The 13337-nt window shown below is 46.0% G+C and overlaps 1 protein-coding gene across 1 annotated transcript in view; it reads right to left on the reverse strand.

The window, feature by feature from the left end:
* The window catches only part of LOC115325373 (WD repeat and FYVE domain-containing protein 3), a 193923-nt gene that overhangs the window by 149491 nt on the left and 31095 nt on the right, over nucleotides 1–13337 (reverse strand). Inside the window, exons 13-18 of the mRNA XM_029986093.3 lie at nucleotides 9747–9940; nucleotides 6417–6555; nucleotides 5883–5983; nucleotides 5658–5800; nucleotides 3372–3461; nucleotides 323–533 (exon numbers count right to left, since the gene is read on the reverse strand). Of these exons, the coding sequence (XP_029841953.2) occupies nucleotides 323–533; nucleotides 3372–3461; nucleotides 5658–5800; nucleotides 5883–5983; nucleotides 6417–6555; nucleotides 9747–9940 (878 nt within the window). The remainder of the gene's footprint in view (nucleotides 1–322; nucleotides 534–3371; nucleotides 3462–5657; nucleotides 5801–5882; nucleotides 5984–6416; nucleotides 6556–9746; nucleotides 9941–13337) is intronic.

A 13337-nucleotide genomic window follows, 5' to 3' on the forward strand; every position in this document is an offset into this window, starting at 1 on the left:
TGCGTCATCTGCTCGCTGCACCTATAGGGAGATGGCACCACAAGTTCCATCCATCACTAACTCGGTCGTCTGGACAAACGTCAACCGTTGATCCTGGAAAGTTTGTTCATCTTCTTTGTGGCAGAAAGGAAGCTACGCCGTGAAATTTCACCAAATAAACAGACTGCCTAAGTGCACATTCGGTGAAAGTTTCAGCTTCCTATGTGCAGGCACCGATTTCTCCGACTCGATTTACGGCACTGCGATCCACTGTAAACACCCCACATTTATTTGAGCCGGTTCTATCCAGCGGTGTAATAACGTAGGCATATGTATTCCTCACCTGGGGGTTGAGTCCATCTGCAATGGAGGGCACCAGGTGCATCATGGCCACTACGACCCCCGGGTGGACGATGAGAGGGTCGGGGCTTGGGGCGGACAGGTTCAGAGTGGCCAGTAGGGGCTTCTTGGCCCCGGGGCTGCCCTTCTTCGGCACCTCAACCGTGCAGTGCTGGGTGGACGGGCAGGTGGCCAACTTGGTCACTGCCATTGGCCTGAATGAAAATCAGCACGAAAGGAGGTCAACACCAGCCAGATCACGGTGCCTAGAAAGCGTCTTTAACTGGCGTGTTTGGTGCCCTATCCTGCCCGTATATCAAAAGTGGTCTTGATGTGGCAACAAATGGTATCACAGAAGTCGGCGTGTCAAGTTGTTGAATGTTGCGATACTGAAGGTCGCACCGAGCGAGTGTGAGTGTCACTGTTGTCGCGAAGTCTCAACTCCTGGCAGCCGAAGCTTCTGTGGATTATGAAGCTAGAGAGTGACCTGCAGCAGAGCAGGCATCTGCGGCATCCACCACTGCTGCTGTGACATTGCCAGTATTGCCGCCGGTGTCAACACGACACTTCTGTGATATCATCGGGCAAGAATGGAGGGACCACTTTTTGGGACGTGGTAAAAACACCAGTCAGGGATGCGTTTCAGTCACCGTACCCATATTCTGAAGTGCTCGGACAACTCACTCCTTTGCACTAAATACGGAAACTACTTACATTTGCACTTATTGACCTTTTGACTACAGTCACAGTCCAGAGGTGGACATGCAATCATTGGCTAATCTGTACTGGAAAAGTCTTAAAGTGGCGGCCGGGGCGGCTTGTGCACTCTGTGAACCAAACGTGGCAAGGCGTGGGGTAAGGCATGCAATCTGCCAGAACCGCAGCTTCGCGATGCTGCCAGTCTGAAACTGTCGACAATCGCGTGTTCACCTTCGTGTTGATCGCAATTGTACCCGTTTCTCTGTACGAAAGTATGCAACTTTTGCCAAGTTTACTTTAGACTGGTATTCGTCACTCTTATTAATCAACAAGAAGTCAGTGACAGAAACTTGGGGTCTGGCTTTTATTAGTATGATTTGCACTAAAATCTGCAAGAACCATAACTGTTCAGAAATAAATACACAGTCCTTAATGTGCCAATTAGTTAAGATCAAATGTGAATAAAAAGTGCAGGTAATCACAAATATATAACGTTATGAACAGGGACAAGTAAAAAAATAGGACGAAAGCCCTTGTCCCGTGCAAGTGTTAAAATGTGTAAAAATAGCTCCAAAGAACTCAAACATTCTAGGCTTGCTCGGTTTGTTCACATGACAGATGGGACGAGAGTGAGAGTCAGAGACGAAATCGTCATCTTTGGGTAATGCAAGAGATGTTTAAACTTTAGGTATAAAAGGTATTTTGAGACTTACATTGTTGACGTCTTGTGATCAAATGTTCCTCAGTTTTGATGTTCGCGCTCGACCAGCCCTTGTTGTTGGGGTCTCTCCTCCTTTCATACACCCACACAACAACTGCAGGTGTTGGAGGTTGGACTCTGATTCACACTCTCGTGCCCCCCCCCCATACAAGCAAAGCCAGCAATGCTTGAGTGTCCAGAGTTGGTTGCAGCTATTTTTGCATGCTCTACACCTGCACACTCCTACTCAGCCTTGTCCGCAGCACTACTTGTATTTTTCTCTCTTTAGCTAACTAGCCCTACAATTCCTTCTGGCATAGTGCAGTTGCTGCGATATTTATATTGGCGCAATATTTAAATTCCAAAAATATGAAAGAGTTTTCCGAATTTGTTTTAGGATGGCACTTTGGTAGTAAACGCCGGTTATCTCCATTACATTCACTCGTTTTTCTTTTATAACATGTTAATACATACCGTATTTATTCGAATATAAGGCGAGGTTTTTTTCCAAAATCCGTAGTCTCAAAGTCATACCCCGCCTTATATTCGACGCTCAGTATAGCAATATGGCGATTTTGGTGTAACAGTTTCAATTTCCGCCTTTCAATCATTTCCAAGCTTCCAAAAGAGCCCGACAACACTGTTGGAAATGTAACGGAGAGATTTAAGAATAAAACATACAAAATGTTACAGAAACGCAGGTTACAGATAGTAACTACCGAGGTTTGGCAGCTGCAAGTGTATTGAATAGCTCGCGATGCAGCAGACGTGATGGCTGCAGATGCCTTCGACCATGTCAATGAGCTGAGCCAGCAGTAGCCGCCTCCAAGCCAGTAGTAGCCGCAAAGTTTGTAAACAAGTCGGGACACCATTTTGCATTTTTTGTTGGAGTGCCTGGAGTCTCTGCGGCAGGATTTTTTTCAGTGCTTGCTTCTTATATACGCGACCAGCGCAATGGTGAGTCGTCGTTGTCACTATGACGCAGCCTTCAAGAGGAAATTTATATCAGAGGCGGAAGTTACTGGAAACTGCGCGGCGGGTCGAAAGTTTGGTGTTCCGGAGAACCACGTGCGTCGTTGGCGCAAACGGAAGACTTCGCTCTTAGCCTGCGCAGCAACGAGAAAGGCTTTCCGTGGCCCGCGAAAGGGAGGGTTTGTGCGCAGATAGTTCAAATACTTGTGTCTGCTTTGCTGAAAGTTAAGGAATTTAATTGCCTTCTTTAGTTTCTTTTGCCTTAATTATGTTAGTGTGCAAACTTTTTTTCTTTTTCCTGGGTCCTTCAACTGTCCCCTCTCCTTATAATCGTGACCGCCGTATATTCAAATAAATACGGTACATTCTGCTAGTGCAGGATGACAGTATCCACTATTTTTGTTTCTTGAAGGTTTTACCCCCCCCCCCCAAATTGTGTTTTCCGCAAATATGAAGGTGAATTATTGGTGCAATCCTCCTGTGGTAGTAACATTCAAGGCCGTGTTTCAATGTACCCGTGTTCTCTTTCGTTTTCACCGTTCTTCAGTCTCAAGTGTGACTACATAGTACACAATTTGGTAGGAAACGGGTGATAAGAAAACAATATCAGGAGCTAAAAAATTAGAGCCCCCGATATTGTTTGGTGCATGGAGAATTTGTGTCAATAAACTGAGATGCATACTTATCAAATGAGTCCAAAGCCATGTCATAAAGTAGCCGCATGACCACCACGGCGGATAGGAGAGATGCCGGTACCCTGCCAAATTCCAAACTATAAAAAAAAAAAAAAAAAACATGCACAAGCAATTAGCATTTTTGTAACTGCCCACTGCTATTGCAAATGTACCTAATATCGAAATAACATTTTGAGCACCTGTAAACTGCTTTAGGGAAACAACTTTAGCATGTTGTAAAAAATACCTGAAAGAAACGATTCTGGGATAATATGTCCCAAAAAGTGCTTCAAAACATGATGACAAGAAAAATACTACTGTTATGAACAGAAGCTGGGCCATGCCAATGCACAATGAGGACGGGTATCTACGCTGAACTATTTAAGTGTCCACTGTTGTTGTTTATTCCGCTTAGCAGTATGTATTTCATTAAGACACTCATCGACTAAAAAGAAAACACTGTCCTGGAAAAACAAATAGTAAAGGGCATCAGAGAAACATGGTTTGAAATGCTAAGTGAGAAAGAAGTGTCCCTGATCAGAAAGATTCTTCGCTGCATCTTTGGCACAGTCAAGATTTACAGGGTATTCATCAATTTATTATTCTTGCTTACAATAAAACAATATAATAGCAAATATAGAGCATTCTTCAGTGTAAAGCATGCAGCACTGTATGTCGCAGGGCCTTCAGTTAAAAGTGAGGCAGAGCTGAAGAGGTTTATCTACAGGGTGCGGCCGTAAAAACTTTCACATTTGGCACGCCTAGCAAAAAACGAATTTCAAACGTACATACCTGAAATTGGGCACACGAACGTCGTTTATTCCAAAGTTTTTTGCCTATTTTTTTCAAGCGTCAACTCTGGAGTAGCGAATTATTAGAAAGATAACAAAAATGGCAGGCGTGCATTTCCTATGGCCTATACCCGCCCGTTCGCCGTCTGCTATCTAATTTGCGACGCCGCTCCCAGATGGCGTACTGAACGCAAAAACGCGGGAAACGCCGCACGAAAGGCTGGTGCCGGGCGAGATAATCGCGATAAAAAGTGATTTTACCGAAATATGTGAACGATTATGCCCTTTTACTTGAAATTTAGAAACTGGCGGACGCCCTCGTTTAATAAAAATATGTTCTAAAGCAGACGAACGTGTGTCTTCATTTGTCGTCTGCTTATCTGTTGACGGGTCCGTTCCCGGTGAAAGCTCAACTTTGGAATCAAGAGTGCCGCTGCTGAGGCATCTTGATTGTTCCTATTTATTGCTTTTGTTGCACTGTCTTCTGCAGTTATTATCAAAATATTTTCCGCGCCGCCCTGCGATGCCGCAATACTCGGCAAGTGAGTGTGCCCAGACAGTCAAGTGGTACGTGGAGCGGAACTCGGTGGCCACAGCACAACGAAAATTTCGCACTGCATTTCATAAACGCCCGCCTTCACGCCCAACTGTTTTGAGTTGGGCGGATCGTTTTGTGAGTGGAGAAGACTGTAAAAAGAAGAATCCAGTCAGTGAACGTGAGAGCCTACTGAAAAATGAGGAGCTCATTGAAGCGGTGCTTGCTGTCTTCGAGAGCGACCCGCAATTGTCAACAAGACGAGCAGCTGTAAATAAATCATCTCGTCGCATCACGGTGTCTTCTTGCTTGCATGACGATCTGTCAGAACTTGACTTGAAACAGGTAATTTCAACAATTGCTCATATATTTGGTTCAAATCACTTTTTATCGCGATTATCTCGCCCGACACCAGCCTTTCGAGCGGGTTTCCCGAGTTTTTGCGTTCAGTGCGCCACCTGGGAGCGGCGTCGCGAACCAGATAGCAGACGGCGAACGGGCGGGTATACACGTTTGCAAGTCCGGTCTCAGGGCGCCGCCATCTTCCTCAGTGGGGTGCGCTCTCGGGAGCGGCCATAATCCGATTACGACGCCTTAGCAAGGCTTCGTAATCGGATTATGACTGGTCCAAGCGCACCCCAGACAGGCAAGATGGCAGCGCCCTGAAGCCGGACTTGCAAACGTGTATAGGCCATAGGAAATGCACGTCTGCCATTTTTGTTATCTTTCTAATAATTCGCTACTCCAGAGTTGACGTCTGAAAAAAATAGGCAAAAAACTTTGGAATAAACGACGTTCGTGCGCCCAATTTCAGGTATGTATGTTTGAAATTCGATTTTTGCTAGGCGTGCCAAATGTGAAAGTTTTTACGGCCGCACCCTGTATATGTGCAAATGCTTGTGTATGAAAAAAAAAAAAAAAAGACCCGACAAATTATGCTACATGTCCCGAACGAAGAAGGTGCTTACTTTGCATCACTGCTTCCAGTGAACACTGCATGAAAGAGGTTTTCTTCGGTGGGGACAAACGTGGTGTCGACAGGACAGATGTCCGTGTTGTTCGTAAAGCAGCCTAGGAGTCTAACCGTGTCTGCCAAACTGGTCTGGCATATCTAGAAAACAATGAGCGGACATTGAGTTTTAAAAGACAGATCGCCCTTCAGCAAACCTAAACTGGAATGACAAGAACATTACCTCCGTTGCAAAGAACTTGGCATTGGCGGGTTCGTATCTCATGGCGACAGTCATGGTGCTGAACACCGTCCTCAGGAGAGAGATGATCTGCTTCTTCTCAACTGAAAATGGGAAGAGATCAAGTGATGACAAGGATCAAAGAAAGTCAGCCGAGCACAAACGAGGTAGCCGCTACGGTCAAACGCCTTTATAATGAATGCTTCCACTACAAACACTCCCATTTATACTGAAGCAAAAAGAAAGTTTCGGTCAATCTCCTATGTGTTCAATGTGTTCCTCTGACTACTGTCGAGACCGGCTATAACGAAGTCAGTTATAATGAAATAGTGGCTACAGTGAAGCGATTGCGATTTCCCATTCTTTTTTGTACTTCGTTATAACCGGCGGCACAATTCGTTGCCACTTTCGGACCGCATTCGACGCACGGGCGGGATGCTATGCACCGGTCGGAGACAAGTTTTGTGCACCATCCCGCTCCGATGCGACCTGGCAAATATACCGAGAGGGAAACAAAGCCGGTGGCACAACTCTCACCGGTGTTCCAGGGCTCCTTCGGCGGGTCTGCGAGACAGCCCTCCATGGAAACGAGGACCGACATGACGTAGACGAAGCCGCCCACTTTCCGGAAGACGGTCCGGGTCCGGTGGCTTTCTCGAAGCACGAACAAGAGAGACTGGAGCGGCAGACAACAGAGCAAATCACCGACTTAAAACAACAACAAAAAATAAAACGGAACAAACCGTGAAAGAAGTAAGTGGTACTTCATGAGCTCACTTCATTTCTCAAGTTGTCAGTAACATTCTATTGTTTTATCTGGGCAATAATAAAACTGAATACAATGTTGTGCCCACACATACTATCATGTTCTCTCCTTTCGTCAACCCATCTCCCTCCCTTCCGATCTATAGTATGTTAGCGACCACAAAAATTAATTTTGTTTCCTGTATTCTCTAAGAAAGTAGGTAGCTCTCAAATCAAATTTCACTGTGAGCATGCCTGTTTGGCGTGAGAACCTGAATTCTGCATTCTTCTCACCATTTCAAGGATGAAAGACAAAAAGAATATGCAAATCAGCAATGCTTGACAAGTCATTGAATCCACCAACAATAGCATAGGGTGGGACATAAAACAAGTTGTGCTTGTTTTATCAGTTATTTCCCCTTTCGTCACTAAATTCGTGACCTGGTACAGCTGCCACGAAAAATGAAAGCCGTTTACAACTCCCTGTAACGCCGAATTAGAGCGCAGCTCTTGAGGAGGAGGAGGGAAGGGTACTGAGGTTCACGTGTTATCGGGGGGGAGGAGTGGTCACGTTACCTTGGAGGGGTCACATGACCCCCTCGCCAAGGTCACGTGGGGGTCACGTGACCTGGGGGTGTCACGTGACCACGGGGGTCACGTGACCTCGGGGGGTCACCTGACCTGAAGAGAAATTTTCCCGCTAGATTTAGCGGGGAAATTTTTTCGCTAGATTTAGCGGGGAAATTTTTTTGCTGGATTTAGCGGGGAAATTTTTCCGCTAGATTTAGCAGGGAAATTATTCCGCTAGATTTAGCGGGGAAATTTTTCCGCTAGATATAGCGGGGAAATTATTCCGCTAGATTTAGCGGGGAAATTTTTCCGCTAGATTTAGCGGGGAAATTATTCCTCTAGATTTAGCAGGGAAATTTTTCCGCTAGATTTAGCGGGGAAATTATTCCGCTAGATATGCGGGAAAATTTTTCCGCTATATTTAGCGGGGAAATTTTTCCGCTAGATTTAGCAAGGAAATTTTTCCGCTAAATCTAGCGGGGAAATTTTTCCGCTAGATTTAGCGGGGAAATTTTACCGCTTGATTTAGCGGGAAAATTTTTTCGCTAGATTTAACGGGGAAAATATTCAGCTAGATTTAGCGGGGAAATTTTTCTGCTAGATTTAGCGGGGAAATTTTTCCGCTAGATTTAGCGGGGAAATTTTTCCGCTAGATTTAGCGGGGAAAATATTCCGCTAGATTTAGCGGGGAAATTTTTCCGCTAGATTTAGCGGGGAAAATATTCCGCTAGATTTAGCGGAGAAATTTTTCCGCTAGATTTAGCGGGGAAATTTTTCCACTAGATTTAGCGGGGAAATTTTTCCGCTAAATTTAGCGGGGAAATTTTCCGCTAGATTTAGCGGGGAAATTTTTCCGCAGCGGGGAAATTTTTTTGCTAAATTTAGCGGGTAAATTTTTCCTCTAGATTTAGCAGGGAAATTTACCCATAATGCACCGCGCAATTACGCCGACGGCGACGGCGACGCCGCTCAAGCCGGAAACGGGCGCCTAAGAGCTGCGCTCTAAAAAGAGTAGCCCAAGTGACGGATGACCGAAGTGGCAAAATTGCGACACCCGGCACTATTTTTCCAGAGCACTCCAAGAGTGGCAGTCGGGGGTGGCTGGCAAAAAATTGAGGGATAGCTGTTAAAATGCGGGCTTTAGGATGGGCTGTTTTCTGCCGGCCACCCTGTGTTGAGGCATGAAACGTGGCTGTCACTCTCGCTATCAGCGTGCTCGCAAACAATAGCACCGCGTGTCGCGATTTTTGCTGCTTCGGTCGTCGGTCACTTATGCTTCTCTTTTTCTGTTGCAGCTGTACTTCTGCACTTCTGGCCTTCTGCCGTTTCCATGCTAGAGCAAAACTGGTGCGAAACGTGCGAAACACGGAGAACCGGAAGAGTGAAGGACCATGGGACATCCAAAAAAACCCCGTGTGCACCTCGGATGGATAGCGGTCATACCCTTTGGAACGGATGGTAGCTTGTGGCACCTGCCGAATTCGTCCAAATTAACCATAGCGCACCACATTCCCTCTGAATTAATGAGCATTTGGTGCCATCGACTAATATACACGTTTGACGGGACCGGATCGGCAGTATAAATTATCCGAATTAGCGGTGGTTGAATGAACGAGGCTTTACTGTATTTGCTGTCAAGATTTTGAAATATTCGAGGTTAGTCCTGACAACTTTTTGAGATAATCTCCCATGAGTAAATGCGTTGTGCCTATGGGAGTTCATTCCATGACAAGGAAATCTTTTGACTTAACTGATATTTCAAGATAGCCGAGTTAGAATTAATGAGGAATTACTATATAACCAGGTTCCCGCCAGGGGACACGGTGTTCTGCCCAGACGACTGGCTGCGTCATCTTACTTTCATTACAACACTTCATGATGCTCTAAACTTGAAACCAGCCCTAAAGCACATTCTACGTTAAAATAGTGAACATTGCAAATGGATCCAACTGGAAACAGTGCAAACAAAGACAAAGAAAGTGTAGACGGGACAAGCGCTGGGCTTTGACTGATTACTGTATAAAAAGAAAACCATCAAACTAACCATCCACATTGCTGTCGCGTCGACACAGGCTTCAAAAAGACTACCTCATTTTTACGTGAACAAACTGACGCTTGACTAATGCATGTTGCACCTTCCTTTCCAGCTCAAATGCTTACGGCAGTTATCTTGCCAGTTTTATCCACCTCTTTCCCTAGAATCTTGATGCAGACAAAGTTTGACCTACACATGCAAGTCACACAGTGTGAAAGTAGGTGCTCTCCCACAGTTGAACTCGGCGACATGGCGTGCTCGTTCGTCGACACAACGGCCCGTCTGTCTGATGCATGCTCGACCACGACTCAGCGGGATTCGCTACTATAGGCGGTGGCCCTGCCAATTGCAGTGCCACGACAGCGGCGTGACGTCAGGGCTGCTTGTTGATGTATACCTGCCTCGTCTTCATTATTTGTGCGCCATTCCTAGCTGTACATTGGACCAACTCGCCCGCGTCGCCACCTCGATCCATTGCAGACGGAGGACGTGCTAGACGAGCGGTACATGACTCCCACCTTGAGGATGTGGTTCTTGAGGTGCAGCGCCAGGGGTGGGGCGGTGTGCATGAGCCCGAGCAGGGTGCCCATGTCATCGTCTCCGCCGTTGCTCAGCACCAGCTGCTGCACCACCCCAAGGGCCTGCTGGCGGCACAGCCGGTACGGCACCAGGTTGTGGGCACACCGGGCACCGCCGCACTCCCGAAACACCCCTGCAGGAAAGGGACGCGTGGGGCAGGGTCTGAAATGTCTCCAGCTTGCCTAGCCTCGCACTTTTTCTCGGACGGCACTAGTTCTGTTACGGTTCTACGGTCGCCGACAGAACGAGGACGGCAAGGAGTGTCATTCGGACGTCCGGTCGTCTGCATACGTTCGTGGCCTTGCGCCTTGCTATGGCCGCCAGCGTATGCTTGAGGAGCACAAGATGCCCAAGTGCCGTCGAAAGGAGGAAGCTCATGCTGGAAGTGAGACAACCGAAGCTCGTCCCTGCTGTTCTCACCTTGTCCTCGACTATAGCGCTTGTTGCTTTTATTTTCTGCGCAAGGGGCGTTATTACGTGACGGGACTGGTGTCAGAAGTGTGGTTTATTATGACAATATTACGAATGAACCGTTATCCCCTTTAACAGATACCATATTTCCTAGTAATTCGCACCGTTATATAAGTCGTACACCCTATAAACGGGTGTTTACAGAAAAAAAAAGTAGTAATGTAAGGTGCACCTTTGTATAAGTCGCATTTACCATATTTACTCGCATTATAAACGCAGCCCCTACAATGAGCATCAATATATGGTAGTTTTTTTTCCCTTGCATAACGAACGCACCTACAATTTTCGGCTTTGCGAGTCTCGAACTGCGTCCAACTTTGCTCAGCCAACCACCGAACCCACCGAACCAATTTTCTTTTGCTGCCAAGCGACCAGGTCGAGACAAGCCAAGCGTACCAACACATGCGCGTGTAATGGCTGCAAGTGAGTAGTTGCGGAAGTATCAACAATGAAACCAAGTGGCATGCACATCTAACTAGGCTGGGGTCGAGGAATTGCCCAGTCCCCGAATGTGTTTCTCCAATCGGATGCATTGATGTCGACAAACATGCCGTCATCTGAGGTCCACTCTCAGACAGTGAAATTGTGAAAGCGGTTAGGCTTAAGGAGGGTCACATCGCTTTTTATGCTAAGGGAGCTTTGTAGGGCGCTTTTCCTTAGGCAGAAGGCGCGCCGAAAGCGTTCTAAAAGGTTTGCAATTTATAGAGCATGCTTACTGTGGCATGCCATGACCAGTCGTGGGTGCACCTGCATTGGTGGAGACATGCCCCAGTACCCTGCCATGCTATATTGGCAGCTTAAATGACATTTGCGCAAAGTGTGTAATGCAAAAATTTTACCCTGCGTAATGGACACACACCCGAAATTTGTGCGAAACTGTATTAATAAGCTTTCATATGTGTAGTGTGATCGCGATACATGCACACACAAGAGCCAGTTTCAACATTCTCAGCAACAAATCAAACGAGAAATATAACTGCGACGGCAAATATGCGCAGTTAAAGGGGCCCTGCAATGACTTTTTGACTGGTTTTTAATTTGCACTGAACCTGAGCGTACTGAACGTAGTAACTTAATCCAACTTTTCTTTTCTCAAATTTCGCTTTATTTTAAAAGTTATAGTCAAATTAGAATTACAAAAACAAGCAAAAAATAACCTCCTTCGTGACGTCATAGGTCCTGGCTTGAGTGGCCTTGAACTAGAGGAGGAGTAGTGAGCTCATTGAGCGCACACGGCTGCCGCACTCCGTATCGACGGCTCGAGAGGGCGCCACTAAAGCACGTGTTGGATAGGCTGTATGAAGCGGGCGGCCAGGGCAGCTCGCATTGCATTTGCAGCACGACTAAACACTAATTCGGCATAACATTTCATTGGCCACAAACGACAGCAAACACAGGGTAAAGATCAGTTCAGAACAGGAGCCACCTCGCGCTGACGCACCGCCAAATGGCCAAATCGCCAGCAGGGCCCGCGCCGAAGGCCTTCGGAACGCTCGGAACCGGTCGGATTCTTGAACCGGTATACGACCACAGCGCCGCCGCGTACATCCGGGACCTTTCTGCGCTCCTCGTTTGTCGTAGCCTCATCCTACTGGCCTTTTCTAGTATGCGCCGTTTTTTTCCGCCGCTTGGTGGCGGGTATGTCGACGGGTCATTTCTCGTTTCCGTACTTTCTAAACTGCATTTGTTTCTTTTCTGATCTAAAATAGTGAACAAAAACTACTTTCATACATAATTGAAACGGTTCGCGACACTTATATTTTGTATCTCCACTAAAAAAAAAGCTCTTAGCGGCTTTGACCAGTGGCAAGCCCAGGACCAAAGACGTCACATTTTGCGCGCTTTCGGTACCGCGGGTCGCCCTCGTCGGTGGAGGAGGTTTCCGCGTCGTCCGGTTAAAATATGACGCACTGATATTTAGTTACTCTCTCCGTGCCCGCTGGCTTGCCCGAACCCCAAGAGATGTGGAAACCGCAAAAAAAGGTAGATGCTTAAATATGATTGCAGGGCCTCTTTAAGAACCATAATTAAAACGAAAACATAAATTACACTAGTGCATAAAATATACCTCCAAAAGTTTTGTAAAAACTCCACGACTTATACATCAACTTGCGTTAATTCGACCTCGGTTAATTCAAGTTATCCTTGAATTCAACCCAGTTCAAGTCCTGGCAAAATCCCACACAATTCTATAAAAAAAACTTGTTATTTCTATCTTGAAATATGAAACATCGGTGAATTCAACTTCGAGAAAACCAATGGTGGGCAAATGACAAGCACGATTAGCCCTGCGTGACGCACAAAAACAAGCCTTTTTTTTTTTTTTCGAATCACGCGGTGGGCAAGTTATAAGCGCAATTGGCTGCACATGTTGGCAAAAAAAAAACGCTTTCAAATTTTGAAGTGCGCGCCAAATTGCGAAAAGAGAGAAAAAAATGTAGCTGTCCAGAGCTTTGTGTCGACACTTCTTTGTGGGGGACACAATCCTTGGGAAACCAGCCCTTAACAGCTCCGCTGTAAAAAGGGACGAAATACAGACGCAACAGCTTTTTTGGGTTGATTCTTTCTGGATGTTAAGCTTTTACCAACACACTCGTTTTTAATGTTAATTTGAATGTTTCTCTATTTCCACACTGTACTGAAAAATATGCCTCATCACATATGATGATCCTTTCCATCAAGTCAAGTTCTGCAGAGAGTCGTTCCATGAAGTCAGTGCAAATGTTTTTCTGGCCTCTTTCTGCTCCTGACTAAGGTTTTCGGGCACCGTTTTAGTGTAGGCTTTGTGCATGTTCAATTGGTTCTGTAAAATTTGTTTTAGATTCTTTTTGTCATTGTGCAGGATGTATTCTAACGTCCGAATGTTTATTTTCCAACCGTTGAGAGAAGGTTTCATAATTTTTGTAACGTTTTGTTCAATTGGGAGCAAAAAGATGTCCGAAAACACATCCGTACTGGCTTCATAAAATGGCTCGCAATGGAACTTGACTTGCTAGAAATAATCGTCACATGTGACGAAACTTTTTTCTCCGGTACAACCTGGAAACAAAAATACAATC

The sequence above is a fragment of the Ixodes scapularis genome, unplaced genomic scaffold (assembly GCF_016920785.2).
Source record: "Ixodes scapularis isolate PalLabHiFi unplaced genomic scaffold, ASM1692078v2 PGA_scaffold3__209_contigs__length_174095766, whole genome shotgun sequence".
Lineage (NCBI taxonomy): Eukaryota > Metazoa > Arthropoda > Arachnida > Ixodida > Ixodidae > Ixodes > Ixodes scapularis.